General features: G+C 35.2%; 1 protein-coding gene across 3 annotated transcripts in view; it reads left to right on the top strand.

Moving 5' to 3' along the window:
- The window catches only part of Calx (Na/Ca-exchange protein), a 97,170-nt gene that overhangs the window by 60,966 nt on the left and 19,513 nt on the right, over positions 1-16,691 (top strand). For all 3 annotated transcript variants that reach the window (XM_053757384.2, XM_053757382.2, XM_053757383.2), the window contains exon 2: positions 14,318-14,409. In XM_053757384.2, coding sequence (XP_053613359.1) covers positions 14,318-14,409 — 92 coding nt within the window. The remainder of the gene's footprint in view (positions 1-14,317; positions 14,410-16,691) is intronic.

Below are 16,691 nucleotides of genomic sequence, written 5' to 3'. Positions count from 1 at the left end.
AATTACTTAGAAATAACTTAGAAATAACTTAGAAATAACTTAGAAATAACTTAGAAATATCCTACTCATACTGCATTTACGAGATGGTTGGAGGTTTCGAGATTTGCAATGTCCTGAAGCACAGACTAGACATCTCTTTCTCTACAAAAAGGTCATATTAAAAGGTGTGTGTATTCTTAGAGTGGGGTGCACCAGTCAATTTTAAATATTAACTTTAACCTTTAAAACTCAAAGTACGCCATTTTGTCTAAATATTGGCGGAGCGAAGGTTAAAGTCAACGTTAAAGTTGACTGGTGCAACTCATCCTAAAATATTATATTTATCACCAAAAAAAAAATAACAAAACACTACATGCCTTCCATATTTTGCGTCTGTCTCTAACTAAAGCTGTACTTGATATTATTTTATCAAAAATGTATCATCAAAATACTCTGACAAAGCAAAAAGAAATTTAATTGACAGTTTATTAGCAACATCGTTATTTTATCTCAGAAATTAATCGCCAAATCTGACACTCGATAAATTTTGCTAACAGGACTTGCAAAACGGCCGAGTCGACGGGAAAAAAAAAAGATAATTTTAAAAAAGATGCGCAGTCAGCTTGTGAACGCCATTTATCAAAGGATTCGGCAAAAACTTCGTAGGTCTAAAAGGGCATTTTTGTTGAACTGACTAGTAATTGAAAAAGAATATTGAATCTGAATTTGTATGAAATTTCATTCTGGATGGACCAGCATAATACAATTTCAACTGAATTGGACATTGGGAAGTTTGTCAAAATTAAATTGCAAGATTTGTACTTAGAAAAAGGCGTCTTTGTTGTTATACGGATCAATTTAATCCAAGAATCCGTCCATATAATTCCGCAATACTGAAACGGAAAATATATCGATACAATCCAAATTCAATTGCTATCAAGCTAAAGTTATTAGAGCTATTGGGGCCAATCCACATTTGCGTCTGACAGAACTAGCAATTTGTGGATACTTAGCGAATTAGATCTAACTTTGTCAAAGATAATTTGATTCAGTTTACTGAATAGCGAATAATATTCGTATTGTGCTGTGTGGTTCCGCCCTAGAATATTGCTCGTGGATATCGTAGAAGACGACTAAGGGATATGTAGCATAGGAAGTTGATCGAAAATTATAGCAGTCCCAAAGAGGGTCGATGTCAGGCAAGCAATAAAATCACAATCACAATTTTAAGTATCTTTTACGCTAGCTCCGGGTTTCACGGCATCACAGCCCCGAACGCAACCGGGAACATGCGGAGATGAGAGAGAGAGAGAGATTGATTGAGTAGAAAATTCATTCGAACTATTCTCAAGTTATCCCACTCATTTTGAAAAAAAATACTTCTATATTCAGGTACAGAGTGACTTTGTAAATATTGGCATCCTTTTGTCCATTGTCCATACTGTTTATAAATGAAAATATTAATGTAAAACTGTAGTATTATAGGACTAGTAAATAAAAGTTCCGGAGGTGTTGAAACTACGTGTATTTTCTCCAAGATGGACGCGCAGAGAGAGGGAAACAAACAATAGACAAAATGAGCCATAGACAATAAAGTAAACTGAACTGAAATGTTGTTATTTCCAACACGTGCTGAACGCTTTCGTATGGAGCCATCCAGAAATCGTGAAAAGAAACCTGTTCCATATAAAATCAAATAATTTGAGTAAAATATTTACGGCCGTTACTTCATTTTATAACAGCCTTATTTTCAAAACGAATTCTCAAAGGCAATATAAAATAATGACGCCTTTTGCAGTCTATACTTTACTCGGCACCCGGTGACCTGCATGGCACCCTAATTGCCACCCTTTCGCTTGATTTTCTCACCCCTTCCGATTTCCATTCGCCTTCTTGACTTCTGATAAATACGCGGATTCGGTTTTTTTATAATCCCAGCTATTATTATATTATTATAAATGCGAAAGTAAGTTTGTTTGTTACCTCTTCACGCATTATCATCTATTATACCGATTGTTATGAACTTTGGTGCACGGATAGAAAATAATATGGAACAATACATAGGGTACCTTTTCTCCCAAAACTCCCACGGGAGCGAAGCCCCGGGGCGCAGCTAGTAAGTAATATAAAAATAAATAATTTGTAACATGCCAACATTGTCAGAGCCATGCCATTGCTTTCTATAGATTTTGACACTGACGTGCGTTGACGTACTTCGTCTTTCCATACAATATCGGCATTGTACTCCGTTGCAGTCGACGGACGGCAACGCGACAGAAGAAGACGCAGTAATGGCGCTGGGCCTAGAGCCTAGAGGCCTAGAGGGGTTGCAAATTGACGTATACATAGGTACATACAATAAATTGACTATGAAATTAATATCCAATGAAGTGTGTAGATATAAAAATTTACCATTAAACCTGGAAAGTAGTTCCGAGTTAAGAGCTAGTTATTTATATATGTGAATATAAAAGATACTTCACATTTATCGGCTGTAACTTTTCTACATGAAAATATCGTTATTCAGTCGAGCAGTATAATTTATAGTAAAGTTAGTCTCCTCATCCGTATAACTAAGAAAATTTAGTTTTAGATCTCGGATCTACTCGTGAAAATGAGATTATATAATTTGATGAAATACAACGTAGGAAATAGAAATATTAGTAACTATATGTTGCCCTGGGCTTCGCTCACGTGGGAATTTTGAGATAAAATATAGTCTAAAGCAATCTTGGATAATGTAGCTCTCCAGCAGTGAAAGAATTTTTGAAATCGGTTCTGTAATTTCGGGTTTAGCCGCCTCAAACATACAAACTCACAAACGCTTACCTCTTTTTTATATAGGCTCGCCCTCGAAGATCACTTTGTTAAGCTGTAGGTACATGCTAATAGATTTTTGTCTCTAGTATTACCTGCTTATTGATTTCCATTTATGGTTTGAGTGTTAGAAAATATTTTTGTTTTGCTTTTTAAGTATTTATTTATTTATGTGCACAACATAACAGTGTAAATATAATTACATAGAAAACTAAGTACAATAGTACTACATTTTTTTAATAGTAATAATTTCCACTACTCTTTTGTTTCCATTTTAATTTCGCGGATCTGCTGGATGATATCAACATGAACGCCGGAGTAAAAACCTAAAGGCAGACCAATGAAGGTATATTGCTGAAAATTTGAAGAAGTTAGCTTAATTTAAACACCGGAAGGAGGTGAGGAAGTGACATCGGTGTAAGAAACTCGTGGTAGAGGCCAAAATATGAGGAAGGGAATATTAAACGTTGAGAAACTTGAATTAAATGATAAAAAAAAACTCTCAAAAGTTTTAAATATACTTTTTCTAATGGGATACCATCGCTCCGTGCCAATGAAGACCCAGCCGTTCAAAATTTTCCGCATTCGTATAAAGCGTCTGAAATTTTCGTACGCTTTATACACCTCGACCTTCGTGGCCTAATGGTCATCAAGCCGGACTGCTACACTGGAGGTCTCGGGTTCGACTCTCGGTCTTTATTTTTGATTTCCATATTTCTTTGTATAATGTTTTGTACAATGACATTATTTCAAACAGACCCAACATTTTACAGCATCAAAACAAGATACAAAGGAAACTTTACACATGTGCGACCGGACTTTATGTTCGTGAAATGGAAGTACTCACAACTCAGAGAAACTCCAAATTCCATTCAATATATTTCCTCGTTCATGTAAAGCATCGGACACAATGGTCTACAAATGGCTTTAAGACGAGGGTGGTCCTTCGGTGCGGATGTCAAATGTCAGAGATTAAGATGTTCAATAGCAAGATGGCCGCAATTTCTACTTGTTTCATGTAAACGTAGCTTGCGATTTTGGACAACGACTTGACACAATTTAGGTGTTTCTTTTTTAGGATTGTAATGTAAAAATTAAAATTAATTAAAATCATACTAATATTTTTGGTGAGATCTGAAATCAATAAGTAAAAGAAAATATGAAAAGCATGATATAATCATAACCAAATTAGTTTCAGAATGAAAAAAAGAATTAGGAAAACGAAGTATGACCTTTCACGTAAAGGGTGTATTAGAAAAGATGAATTTTGAAATAAGATGCACAAGTGTGTTTTTTATCATGTTATCTATAATATTAGTTTTATGTTTACGTTAAAAATTAAATAAATTGATACTCACCTATTTTCGGCAAAGGTACATAGTACCTACGCACGAAGCTGTAAGTCACAGCCAAATTGGTTGTGACAAACAGCTCCATTAGTGGTTTTCCATCATATTCAGATTGACTTGGATCTTCAATATTTATCTAAGGGTAAAATTATGTTATAAAATATACCTAATATTTAGTTTGTATGTATCCTTAATAGTTTGTATCCTACAACGCAACTCTTATAAATATTCAGTATAAAAATCATGATTATTAGAAACAAAATACCACAAGGAATTGGACGACTAATGAGATTGTGCTGAATATAAAGAAACTAATTAGCATATTTAAATAGATTAAGTAGGTCGTGATTCTCTGTAATCTCATTCAAAAGTAATCTGCTTCATTTAATCTTAAAAAAGAGCTTTCGGACAATAGGGTAAATGACAAATTTTCATTTTGATGACTATTCGAACGCCGTTATATTATTAGAAACATCAGTGAAAAAAATACTGTTATAATGACAATACTTTCAAAGATGTTACAAAAATAAAATCACATATTTAGAAATAAGTTTATTCAAAAAACTGGAGACACACACATAACAAAAAAAATTAAGATAAAAAAAAGTGGGTAAGTAAGGGTAAGCAATCAGTTAGAGCCTTTACTACTAAGTAGGTGCTGGTGCGAAGCATGAGTGCTTAAAATATGTACCTAGTGAAATATATACTGGGATACTACGATACACTACGATACGGTACTAGATAGGTAAATAGTTAAACAAATATATTTTTGGACTTTGTCTCAGATACTCGTGTAATAACGTGCCGTCGCGATTGAGTTATATGATAGCGAAAATTGCTATGTTTGTTCGACAGCTACCCTTAATATTGCGTTTACGCTGATGACTTTTTAATAAAAGATTTTTCAAAACTTTTCTTTTTTACGATGATTGAGTTTATTTTTATATAATTTTAAATGTTCGTATAATGATATAGCACCGTTGTTAAAGTCTATTAATGATCTCAATGGTCTAAAATATATTTTATCTAGAGAATACATATTTTTTACGATTTTCTGACCTTGTCAAACCCTATTGTGACCCTTTCGTTATAGAATAGGATCGGCTCCGTCTTCTCATGGAGATAGTACGAGGTGACACTTGCAGGTTTTTCGCGCAAGTATCTTTTCGCGAAAAGACATTTGCGCGAAAAGATACTTATAACAGAAAAGGCATTTGCGCAAATGTCATTTCGTGCAAGAATTTTCAGAGTTATCCCGATACGCTGTAACATGTAAATGAAACGTGTTCTCACTCTTTGAGAAAATGTTCACGTCTTGGGTCGCACGAGCTGACTGCATACTTTGCGAGGGTCGATTGGTACGGAGTTTTCAGTTCTAACGTCTGTAAGCAAGCGTTCATATGATCAAATAAAACGTCATGGTTTTTATCGGTAGTGTTGTCAATGTTACTGACATGTTACACAAAACTACCTCTGCCATGGTTTCCTTACTTCTTAATGTCTTTTCGGTCATGTCTATTGTTAAATTATTTTTTCTTTAATAAAAAAAAAGCGCTATGAAAAATCGAAAAGCGCCTAGCCGCATAGTTGACCGCGCCGGAGCGCGTCGAGAGTAACATCAACACTAAATGTCGAGGTCACGCACTGGACTATTTAAAATTCCGTACGTGAGTCAGGTTCGTAAATTCACCAGGCACGGGACAATTAATGAATTTAATTCTTGTATTTGATCCTCGTGCCTACTGTTACCTCCGTTGACCTATATTGTATGTATTAGTATACAGCTAGTGCTTTTTGCCCGTGGCATCGTTGAGTAGATAGAGCGTGAAGAGGTAACAAACAAACTTACTTTCGCACTTATAACATTAGTTATGATTTAGGGTCATTTGCACCAGTCAACTTTGACTTGGATCTGCGCGCCGTTGACGTTGATACAAAATAAAAGGTATTTTTCGTTTTTTCTGCGCGGGTTAAAAGTTAACGTCAAATTTGACGGTGCAACCTACTCTCGACGACGATCTACAATATCCTTTGTTAACCTGCATCGTACAGTTAGTGTACACGTTTTGCGAACACGTCGCGTCTCGACGATCACTCTATTACAGCGACATGCCTTCGCCCAACGAAGCTAATATTTATTTAGACCAGACTGGAATGAGGATAGGTGGATAAAAGGCGCTTTTTATTCAATTTGTGATTTTTAAACAAAAAAAATATTGTTTTTATATGCTACTAACTTTTGGCCGCAATTTTTCCGGGATAAAAGGTACCCAATGTCCTTTTCCATACTTCAGACTACATGTATGCAAAATTTCAAGAACATTGGTTGTGTAGTTAGACCGTGAAGAGGTAACAAAAAACGTTTGTTTTTTGTTACCTCTTGTACCTACAATAAATGTTTCACATTTATAATATTAGTTAGGATCATTTTAAAATTTCCTGCTTTGTCTTAAATTTCCTGTATGTGGTGTCCACATACAGGAAACACGAAAGAAAGACAAAGAAAGGAAAAGAAAGATAGATCGGTTGCCCCTTCGGCAAGCGGGGAAGTAGCTTTACTTATTTCTCAATTCTAGACACTGCTTTAAAATTATTTAGTTTAAGTTGTTCCAATTAATTTTGATGTTGATTTTAATCAGCGCGACGCTGTCGTTCAAACAAAATGGCGTACGTACGGTTTTTTTGCGCAGGATAAAGTTAACGTGAAAGTTGACTGGTTCACCACACTCTTAAATCAGTTTTGTTCACCTGTTTGGTAGCTACACAGACACGTTAACTTTTCGTTGTATATAATTTAATATTATGACGTTCCCTTGTTAACGTCGGGGGTTAAAATAAAACTACAACTTAAGAAATTATTACTCACAAGTACTAAGCCAACAATTATAACATTTAACGCAATAAACCAGACATTTTGATTCGTACTGGAGATATTTCCACGTTTTCCTTTCCCTATTTCCCCTAGCTCCTAATCCGCTAAGCCTCGGATAATACCCCCGATTGCACCTCAGGGGATCATTCCGCAAAACCATAATATTAAGCCGCATAAAACCGATATACATTACAATAAACAAGCAATATTACGTTGAAGGAAGAGGAGTCAAATTTATCATGCAGTGTTAGTAAATTGAATACATTTGAAATATTTTTTACGGTTATTAAGATAATAGCTTCAAATTGATCGAGTTTAAATTCTACAAGCAAAGATCATGAGGATGGCGTTTGTATGTATGTTTGTTACTCTTTTACGCAAAATCTACTGGACGGATTGTAACGAAATTTGGTACACGGGTAGAATATAACCTGAAATAACACATAGGGTACTTTTTATCCCGAAATTCCCAGGGGAGCGAAGTCCCGGGGCGCAGCTATTAATATATATATTTTTAAATAATTTGTGGTGTGTATAGTATACCAAGTATATTTTCACAAACATGCCAACCTGTTTTACCTATGTTAACGAAATAAATAAATTTGAATATTAAGTTTAACGTTGTGAAAATGAACATTGTAAACAAGGTTCGCAAAAATTTAGTTTTTGTCAGGTTTTTTTGTAGTCGTCAGAGAGATCACCAAAGTGGTTCACCTCGGCGTTCCACGGTTAACCTTTTGTACCATTGGTTCACTTAACGGTTAACTTTATTTACCCACGGTTCACAAAAGTGTTCCTAGATTCATTTTCTGAACCCTTGGTTAATCTAGTTCCATGGCTAACTTTCGTCACAAAATCAGTTGACAAAATCCCTCATTAGGAGCTCTATCAAGTTAAGTGCACCATAAAAAAATGTATTGTTATGGGAACTGAAGCGACAAGAAAAATCTCTGTAGTCTAAATGGACATAATATTAAATAGTTTTATGTTTAGTCTAGAATGTTGAGAAAGTCAATTTAAAACATTTTGAACACTTGAACAGTTCGACTATCTTGTTAATACTTCTCTTCAAAGTGCGATCGAAAGCATTTACGTACGTGGCTCACCGACCTAGATTTATGAAGACATACAAATTGGTATTTCTTTGTTAATGTTAAGCCTCGTTCTAAATAATCATGTGTTTTGTTATGGCATATAAGTTATATCACTCAAATAGGTATGCTGTGATGAAAACGAAGTGGAAGTAGAGAAAGTAATGGATGGAGTGCGTTCTGCAGGATATGTCTAATGCCAGTTCCACACTATCGCCGAACCCATACACATGCCGATGTGAATGCGTGAACATTGCGTAGTTAGTACGAGAGCAATATCGCAATGAAAAACCAGCCATGTATACGGCATATAGCGCGCATGTGAGCACACTCTTTTAGTGACTACAATAAAAGGAAGTGGTCAACATCAAACAGAAATGGAAAAGAATAAATTAAATCGGAAAATTTAAAGCAATGAAAAGTAATTTATATATATACATATATTAAATTTATTGTCGTTTTGCCGGTCTATTAAATACACGATCAATGCAACTCATACCCTGTGTATGCATCAATAATGGTATCGATTGGATAGCAGTCGTTTGTGTTCCAAGTTTAGATGTGGCCTTCAATTTACCATTGGTGTGGTTACCTACCTGGTATATTGGCTTTCCATATCATATTTTTGAAACCATGTACCTATATCAGTCATGATCAAAGTTTTACCTAATTAAAATCGATTCTGAATAATAATTTGACTTGGAGTCTGTAATTTATTTTTTATTGTAGTGCAACATCGATATGTATCGATATACAAACTTAATTTTTTTACTGTAATAATGCAGAACTATTTATAATTTAAACAAGATTTTTTTAAATTATCACGTTCATCGTAAACTAAACCGTCAGTGTGCGTAGTGCGACTTTGCTATATACATCTCACCATCGAGTCGACTCGCAGTGAGACGCAGCTAACCAATCACAGTGTGCCATTGTGACGCAACGACAACTATACCGCAATGTGATTGGTTCGCTGCGTCTCACTTCGAATCGATTCGATAGTGAGAAGTGAAATGCAAACACGCACTCAGATTTCTTAACGATGTTTCCCATCCCCATGTAAGTGTTGAAGCATTTTCTCTTAACAACCTACATAAATTGTATTAACGGAAATTAGCCTTTTCCCTTGATCGAGTTTACGCGGTAATCTATATTGTAACAACAAAATTTTAATTAGAATATACCAAGCAATTACCTTTTATAATAACATGCTTGAATAAATCATAGGTATTGAATAGCAAATGCTGTAATCCGCTGGAGTATGTGTACTGGCTCATAACTTGTGTTAGCATTTGGCAGCAAGCCAAATGCCTGTGCACTAGGCTTCTGTTTTCCCTTGTCCAGCTTTTACAAATTGATATGTCAATCCAATTATTACAAGCTTTCGTGTAGTTTTACCTGTTCCTATGTTTGTTTGATTAAATCAAATCTTGCAAGTGACTTTTCACCTGCTTTCGTATGTTCTGCAGTGTTGAAATTTTACACGTCGCTGCAGTTTCCATGATAAGCATAACCTGATGGTGCACCCAGGATTGGCTCCTAATGAGCGAACTCCTCAACAGTTTACTGTACGAACATGACTTTTCCCCATGAATATCTCTCTGGCGATAATAAAAACTTGTTGCAAAAATGATATATTTGTAAAAACTTTAGTTACTTTTATTTGTTCGATTTTGTTTTGTGGGACGATAGCATGTATATTTGCATACCCGTGGACGGTGAAACATGGAGGATTAAGTTCTTCTTTTAACACCACATTGTAAAAAATGTAAACTCATGTTTTTGCAAATAAATAATCTTTGTCATTAAAATGTATGCAAAAGACCATTCGGAATGGATAAATTCAAATTCAAATAATTTATTTACAAATTAGACCTTCACAGGCACTTTTTCTCGTCAATTTTTATATTTATAGTTAATTCTCACAAGCTACAAACTACTGGCATTTCGGAACGACCACTGCTGAGAAGAAATGCCGAAAGAAACTCATTTGAACAGTGTCCCTAGGGTATGATTGTGATCAGAGCGAATCGATGAAGCGCGATGACCAGTTCCCTCTGGCAGCACCCGTTCACGAGTAGTAATAAGTATTAGGTGTGTGTATGAGCCCATCACACAATAAATATAATTAATACCAACATAGGCGCTGATGTCGGTCAATGCATCGTTCGCTATTGTATTCCTTAGTATGCATAATTACTTTATTAGACTTGCGTCAATGGTTTTAACATTAAATCTAAGGTTAAAATAATATATCAGTGTACGGTTAGCACTCTACGGGTTTGGATTCAATCTCTTCGGAGCTTATATCTTATAACTTAGCATCTCAATATCAGCATTACCAAATCTATGGTAGTTACACCATACAGTAGTAAAGTGGACCATGGGCTCCGACGCACATCAATACGGGAAAAGGCGAAAATGCTCACATGAGAGAGAATATTTTAAGTGGAATGAAACCATGATTATTGGGTACTTTTATATTGGAACTTACGGCCCGTCCCGGCTTCGCTCGGGTAAAAATAAAATAAATTATACACCTAAAACTATCTCAGAAACCACACTGTCTATTGGTGAAAACTGCGTGCAGTCGTTTTTTATTTGTGTTTTATTTTTTTACTGTGTTTTATGTGTGATATGTAAAGATTATCTCAGTAACGGAACTCGATAAAGTGATTATTACAAATGACAATTTACAACATTTTTATAACAAGTTTTTACAGTTTTAACTGCACTTTTGACTTTTTGGCAAAAACAACTGCTTTCGACTCCTCTGGACGGCGGCCAAGCCTCCCCAGTTCGTTGGAGTTTAATACTTACATTTGGTTTAGAACTACGGTTAAATTTTATCTAAACAATGAAGGTTCTTTGTCTTCTTTGCGGTTTGATGAAAAAATTGAACATTTCTTTTGTGCGCATGTGCGCTTTTTTGTTGCTCGTAAAGACAATCGCCGAAATCAAACAAATGCAGACGCGAATGAAGTTTTTGTCTAACGGATAGAAACATAATAAATTATGCACATAAACATTCCTCAAGAATCACACTGTCTATTGGTGTAAACAGTATGAAAATCAGTGCATTACTGTTTGAGTTTATCGCGAACAGGCAGGCGTGGCAGAAAACTTTCTTGTATAATATGTGAGGACAAGAATACATGACTCAGCCATATACGTTTTAGGGTGGAACCACACGCCATTCATCGCCGCATCTGTACTTGTAAATCCAAATGAACAAAATTGGTAAGTATATATGAATATATATTCATATATACTTACCAATTTTGTCCGTGGGATAACTGAAACGTACCTAATAACCTAACCAGTCGCGTTCAGAGTTCTAACAGGAGTTGGACCTCGGCCAAGTTCTTTTCAGTAGGGATTTTAGAAAGCAATCATGCTAAATAAATTCTTGCATTCTGAAATAGTTTATGCTGGCAGCGCTTCAGGATTCTGTTTCTGCTCATTTTAGTGAGACAAGCAAATATAGCTGTAGACAAAGTCACACTGAGTCTACTCATATCAGATACAACGGTAAACAGTAGGAACGCTAGGAAACTATCAAATTGCTGTTAAAGTATAAAATAACTAGCTATTGCCCGCGGCTTCGCCCGCGTAATTTTCCAAGGGGAAGTTCCGGGATGAACCTTTTCCGTGTTTCAATCTACATGTATGCAAAATTTCAAGAAGATTGGTTTGATTGAATAGATAGAGCTTGAAGAGAACAAATTTACTTTAGCATTTATATTAATTAGGTTAGGGCCTCAATAAGGATTTTAAGATGCTTTTAAACTAAATTGTCGTTAATCGAAAAGTCGTTCTATTCTGTTGATGTGTATCAGTAGTCACAACCACAAAGTCAGGAACATTCGAGGCGTCACAGCCAAGAAGGCAACAAATAACTCGCAAACACTTGATATAATATTTGTATATTGTTGGCAAATGTTGCGCTCGCTGTCAACTGGTGTTTATGTATCGCATTAAACTGCAAGTAAAATTTACTTACTAATATTAAACAAATAAATAAATAAAATAAATATCAAAGAAACAAACAAATGTCCTCACTTCAACACAGTTCTTGCACTATTTCTCTGCTTTAATAAAACACTTCAGTCTTTGTCACAAGATATAGCAGAAACAAAGGGGCTGTTCAAAAATTCATACACGGAAATTGAGATAAGGCTAGTGCTTTATATGTCCTAGCCTTTGGAAATTCTGAGTGGCCTAGGCATCATAGTGTGACAGGCGTAATGAATTACGCTATCTGGGTTTCGATTCTGTGAGAGACGTCTAAAAACTCACGTCGGATTCCGCGCGGAAATGGTTAATTACAAATTAACCTAATTCTGTAAAACTCGCTCGAGCACTAGCGCTACACTTGCGGGTGCGTTGGCGAGTTGAACTAAACTCACTCAGGAATTTTGACGAATATATATGAGATGACGTACAAATTTGCATTCTGTAAGAAAGACATCAAAAAACTCACTTCTGAATCCGCGCGGAATCCCACGTGAGAGATCCAATAGCACTGGCCAAGTGATTGCGGGGCGAGGTGGAACTCACTTGACAATAGTCGAAATTTCGCTGCTGGTACATTAAGTAAATAAATAAATTAAATAAATATATTAGGACAAATTACACAGATTGAGCTAGCCCCAAAGTAAGTTCTGGACTTGTGTTATGGGATACTAACTCACCGATACTATATTTTATAACAAATGCATATATAGATAAACATCCAAGACCCGACCCAATTACATAAAGATTTTCCATCATGACCCGACCGGGGATCGAACCCGGGACCTCTCGGTTCAGAGGCAAGTACTTTACCACTGCGCCACCGAGGTCACATTGAGTGATTATCTCGAGTCTGCTTTATGATATACTGAGCATATTAAATAAAGCTATATTTGTCACACTTCTCACTGTCTTTTTTTAACCCCCACGCAAGAGGTGTGTTATAGTTTGTCTGTCTGTCTGTGAACGTGGCACCGTAGCTCATCAACGGGTGAACCGATTTGGATGCGGTGCTTTTATGCGATGGTAATTTTCTTTCATGGGCATATGAAAAAAGGTAATAAGAAAGAAAAAAACACAATGTATGTTATTAAATAGTGGTACTTAAAGAAATAATATTTGATCAAGTCGATAAAAACCCGTAATCTTAGAGAATGACTTAGAAAAAAACCCTTTTCCCGCAAAAGAACATCGTTATCTGAAGATATTTATGACAGCATAGTAACTCAGACTCAGCGGAGAAGCGAATAATTATAATTGATACGTTTTCAGCAAAAAGAGAGACGAAATATCTCGGGTTGTTCTCCCAGAGTACTTAATGGCCGAAACGCGCGCGTATTCCTCATAAAATTTGATTATGAAAAAATTCGGGCGTTAAATGAGATCTGACTACAAAATGTCGTTGCCCTAAACTTTATCATATAAACAAAAAAATTGTGGGGAGACCACAATTTTTTTGTGCCAACAGACATGTTAGCAAATCTTAAACAAGTGTGCAGAGGTTGTAACTATATAAACGACAGTTTAACGACCTCGGTGGCGCAGTGGTAAAGTGCTTGCCTCTGAACCGAGAGGTCCCGGGTTCGATCCCCGGTCGGGTCATGATGGAAAATTATATTTTTCTGATTGGCCCGGGTCTTGGATGTTTATCTATATAATATATATATATATAAATATAGTATCGTTCAGTTAGCATCCTATAACACAAGTCTCGAAAAAAAAACAAATTTACTGGGTGGCGAAAGTCAAAATAAAAAAAAAATTTTTTGGATATATATATATATATATATATATATATGTTATAAAATATAGTATCGTTCAGTTAGCATCCCATAACACAAGTCTCGAACTTACTTTGGGGCTAGCTCAATCTGTGTGATTTGTCCTAATATATTTATTTATTTATATTTAAAAACATTTCCAGCGATAATCACACGTGATTAGTGACCAATACACAGTGCACAGATTGGTTCGTTGCGAGACAAGAAATAATAGTAAATGATTTTTAAAGCAAAGAATATCCTTCATACTTCTTACATATTATAATGAAGTTCTCTATCGCGTCTGTCTATCTATTCGCGATAAACTCAAAAACTACTGCACGGATTTTCATGAGGTTTTTACCAATAGATAGAGTGATTAATGAGGAAGGTTTAGGGGTATAAAATAAATAAAAATATTTCTGTTTGTTGCAGAAAAATGATTCCACTCCATATCATCGAAGAGGACAGTTACGAGAAAGATGTCCTGTTTTATGTTAACCTTGGCGACCCGGAATTGCTCGGAGGTACGTATTATTCAGGTAAAATGGATTTGCATATTGACTATGATCGTGGTCAATCGCCGTTGCTTAGATTTTCTTTACGTGGACAGAACTAAGCAATGTGCGGGCACTTGAAGTCGAGTCATACTTTTGAACCTTATACCTACGAAATAAAGTTCAAAATTATTACTGGACTTTTGCAGCCGACCGTACATCGACAATACAGCGCTTCTTCTTTATATAATACGTAGAATTTTAAATTAGAAATTGAATAATTTGTTACTAGCATGATAATTATATTGCAAAAAAATATTTACAATTTTAACACAGCATGATAAAGTCGTATAGCGTATTTTAAAAATAATTTATTGTAGGTATAAAAAATGTATTACTTACAGGTAAATACACGATGGCTTGCTAGTATATCATTTGCCAAATTCTAATGAAAATTACTGTAATTATTGTATTAATATTTGACATTAATTGCGAGCGGCACTTCTCATAATTTAATGAAATGGAGAGCTGTTTTACAAAATATGAAAGGTACAGAAACAAAGGCATAAAACATACATGTTTAAAAAACATCTCTTGGTAAATAAAAACTTTAGTAACAAAAAATTAACAGCCTGAAAGAATTCCAATTAATATATCATATGTATTTTGGCCTAGATATTCATAGGTTATTTATATAAAATGCTCCTCGCTATTTGACAATTGCCGGATATGACAGGCCAATGAGAGAAGAGCTTCTGAAAAATTAAAAACGGAGCCTTTTACACAGCTTTTCACCTGTTTCATGGCCAATATTTGTAAAATTGTAATGATTTTGTAATTTTTAAATTTATCAGACTAACGACAAATCTTATAAGTCCTTAACTTATAATCAGTGTGATTAGATACACTACCTATAAAACTATATGCGTCTATGAAAGAAGGGGCTCTCCTGGTACAAACTTGCACGCTTAAAAGGAGACTCTAATCACACCTTACTGTATGTGCTTTAAGTATTAAAGAATTTAATGTGAATTTTTTTGAATTTGAATCAGAGATTCAGAATAAAATATATATACATATATATAACTTACGGACGTTTTGTATGTGTTTTTATTTGGGTTCTGAATATTTTTTGAGATACATATAACGGTGAATCAAAATCAATTGTTTTCTGTACCCTTCCTATTTTGTGACTCTATCTTATCGTGTCGCTACAAATTATCAAGTTGTTTGCCAAAATTCGAATATTAATTTAGTACAAATTTTGAAGAACATTATATAATCTAATTTAGTTGATGTCGCGTTAGGTATTACGTATATGGTCTTGATGTCACTTCCGCAAATCGTCATTTTCGCAGATTGACAGTGTTTTCAACACTGCTTCTAATTTTACTATGTATTCTCTCACTCTCGTCTGGACATATTCCCGGTTGGCTGACTTAATTCTGATGTATTAAAAATAATGATTATCTTTTTGCAAAACTGTGGGTGAAGTGCGGCATCGAATCGATTCGAAGTGAGACGCAGTTAGTAACCAATCACAATGCGACATTGTGACGCAACGACAACCATACTGCAATGTGATTGGTAGCTGCGCGTATCACTTCGAATCGATTCGATGGTAAGAAGTGAAATTAAAACCTGTACTAATACCTCTGAAGTTATTAAATTTACGTTTTGCAATAGTGACTTCAAGCAAAAGCGACTATCTCATTCACGATGACATTTTGCGGAAGAGACGTTCTGCGGCGAGATTCGAATATTAGCAAGCATTCCTCCTATTATCTGATCTGTAGCACGATTTTAGTCTGCAGAATGCAATATGAGCTTCAATAGAATAAATGTTATTATTGATATATCTGATACTAGCTGCGCCCCGGGGCTTTGCTCTCGTGGGAATTTTGACACATAAAATACTCTATGCGCTATACCCGTGTATCAAAATTTATCGAAACCCGTCTAGTAGATTTTGCGTAGTTGAGTAACATCGAAAATATCACGTTATTTGGTAGTAATTTTTTGGCCATCTTTATGGTGAAATTTATATGAAATGGAAATAACTGTTTCCATTGTTCCCACGGGTAAAGCCATGGGCAAGGGCTAGTATTACCATACAAGACATAACCTAACGGTTAATGTATTCTTTTTTGAGATGCTCAGCGCATGATTTTAGCCTCAAAAATCCTAAATCGCTTAGAACATCATAAGCGGGCCGGTATAAACTTGATATTTTTTTTAAACGAAACAATATTTACTGTAGCCACACTATATGAAATTGAACCAGCCGACCTAAACTCCTTGGATATTATGAT

The sequence above is a fragment of the Plodia interpunctella genome, chromosome 17 (genome assembly GCF_027563975.2).
Source record: "Plodia interpunctella isolate USDA-ARS_2022_Savannah chromosome 17, ilPloInte3.2, whole genome shotgun sequence".
Classification (NCBI taxonomy): Eukaryota; Metazoa; Arthropoda; class Insecta; order Lepidoptera; family Pyralidae; genus Plodia; species Plodia interpunctella.
This window is presented reverse-complemented; position numbering and strand designations above follow the sequence as displayed.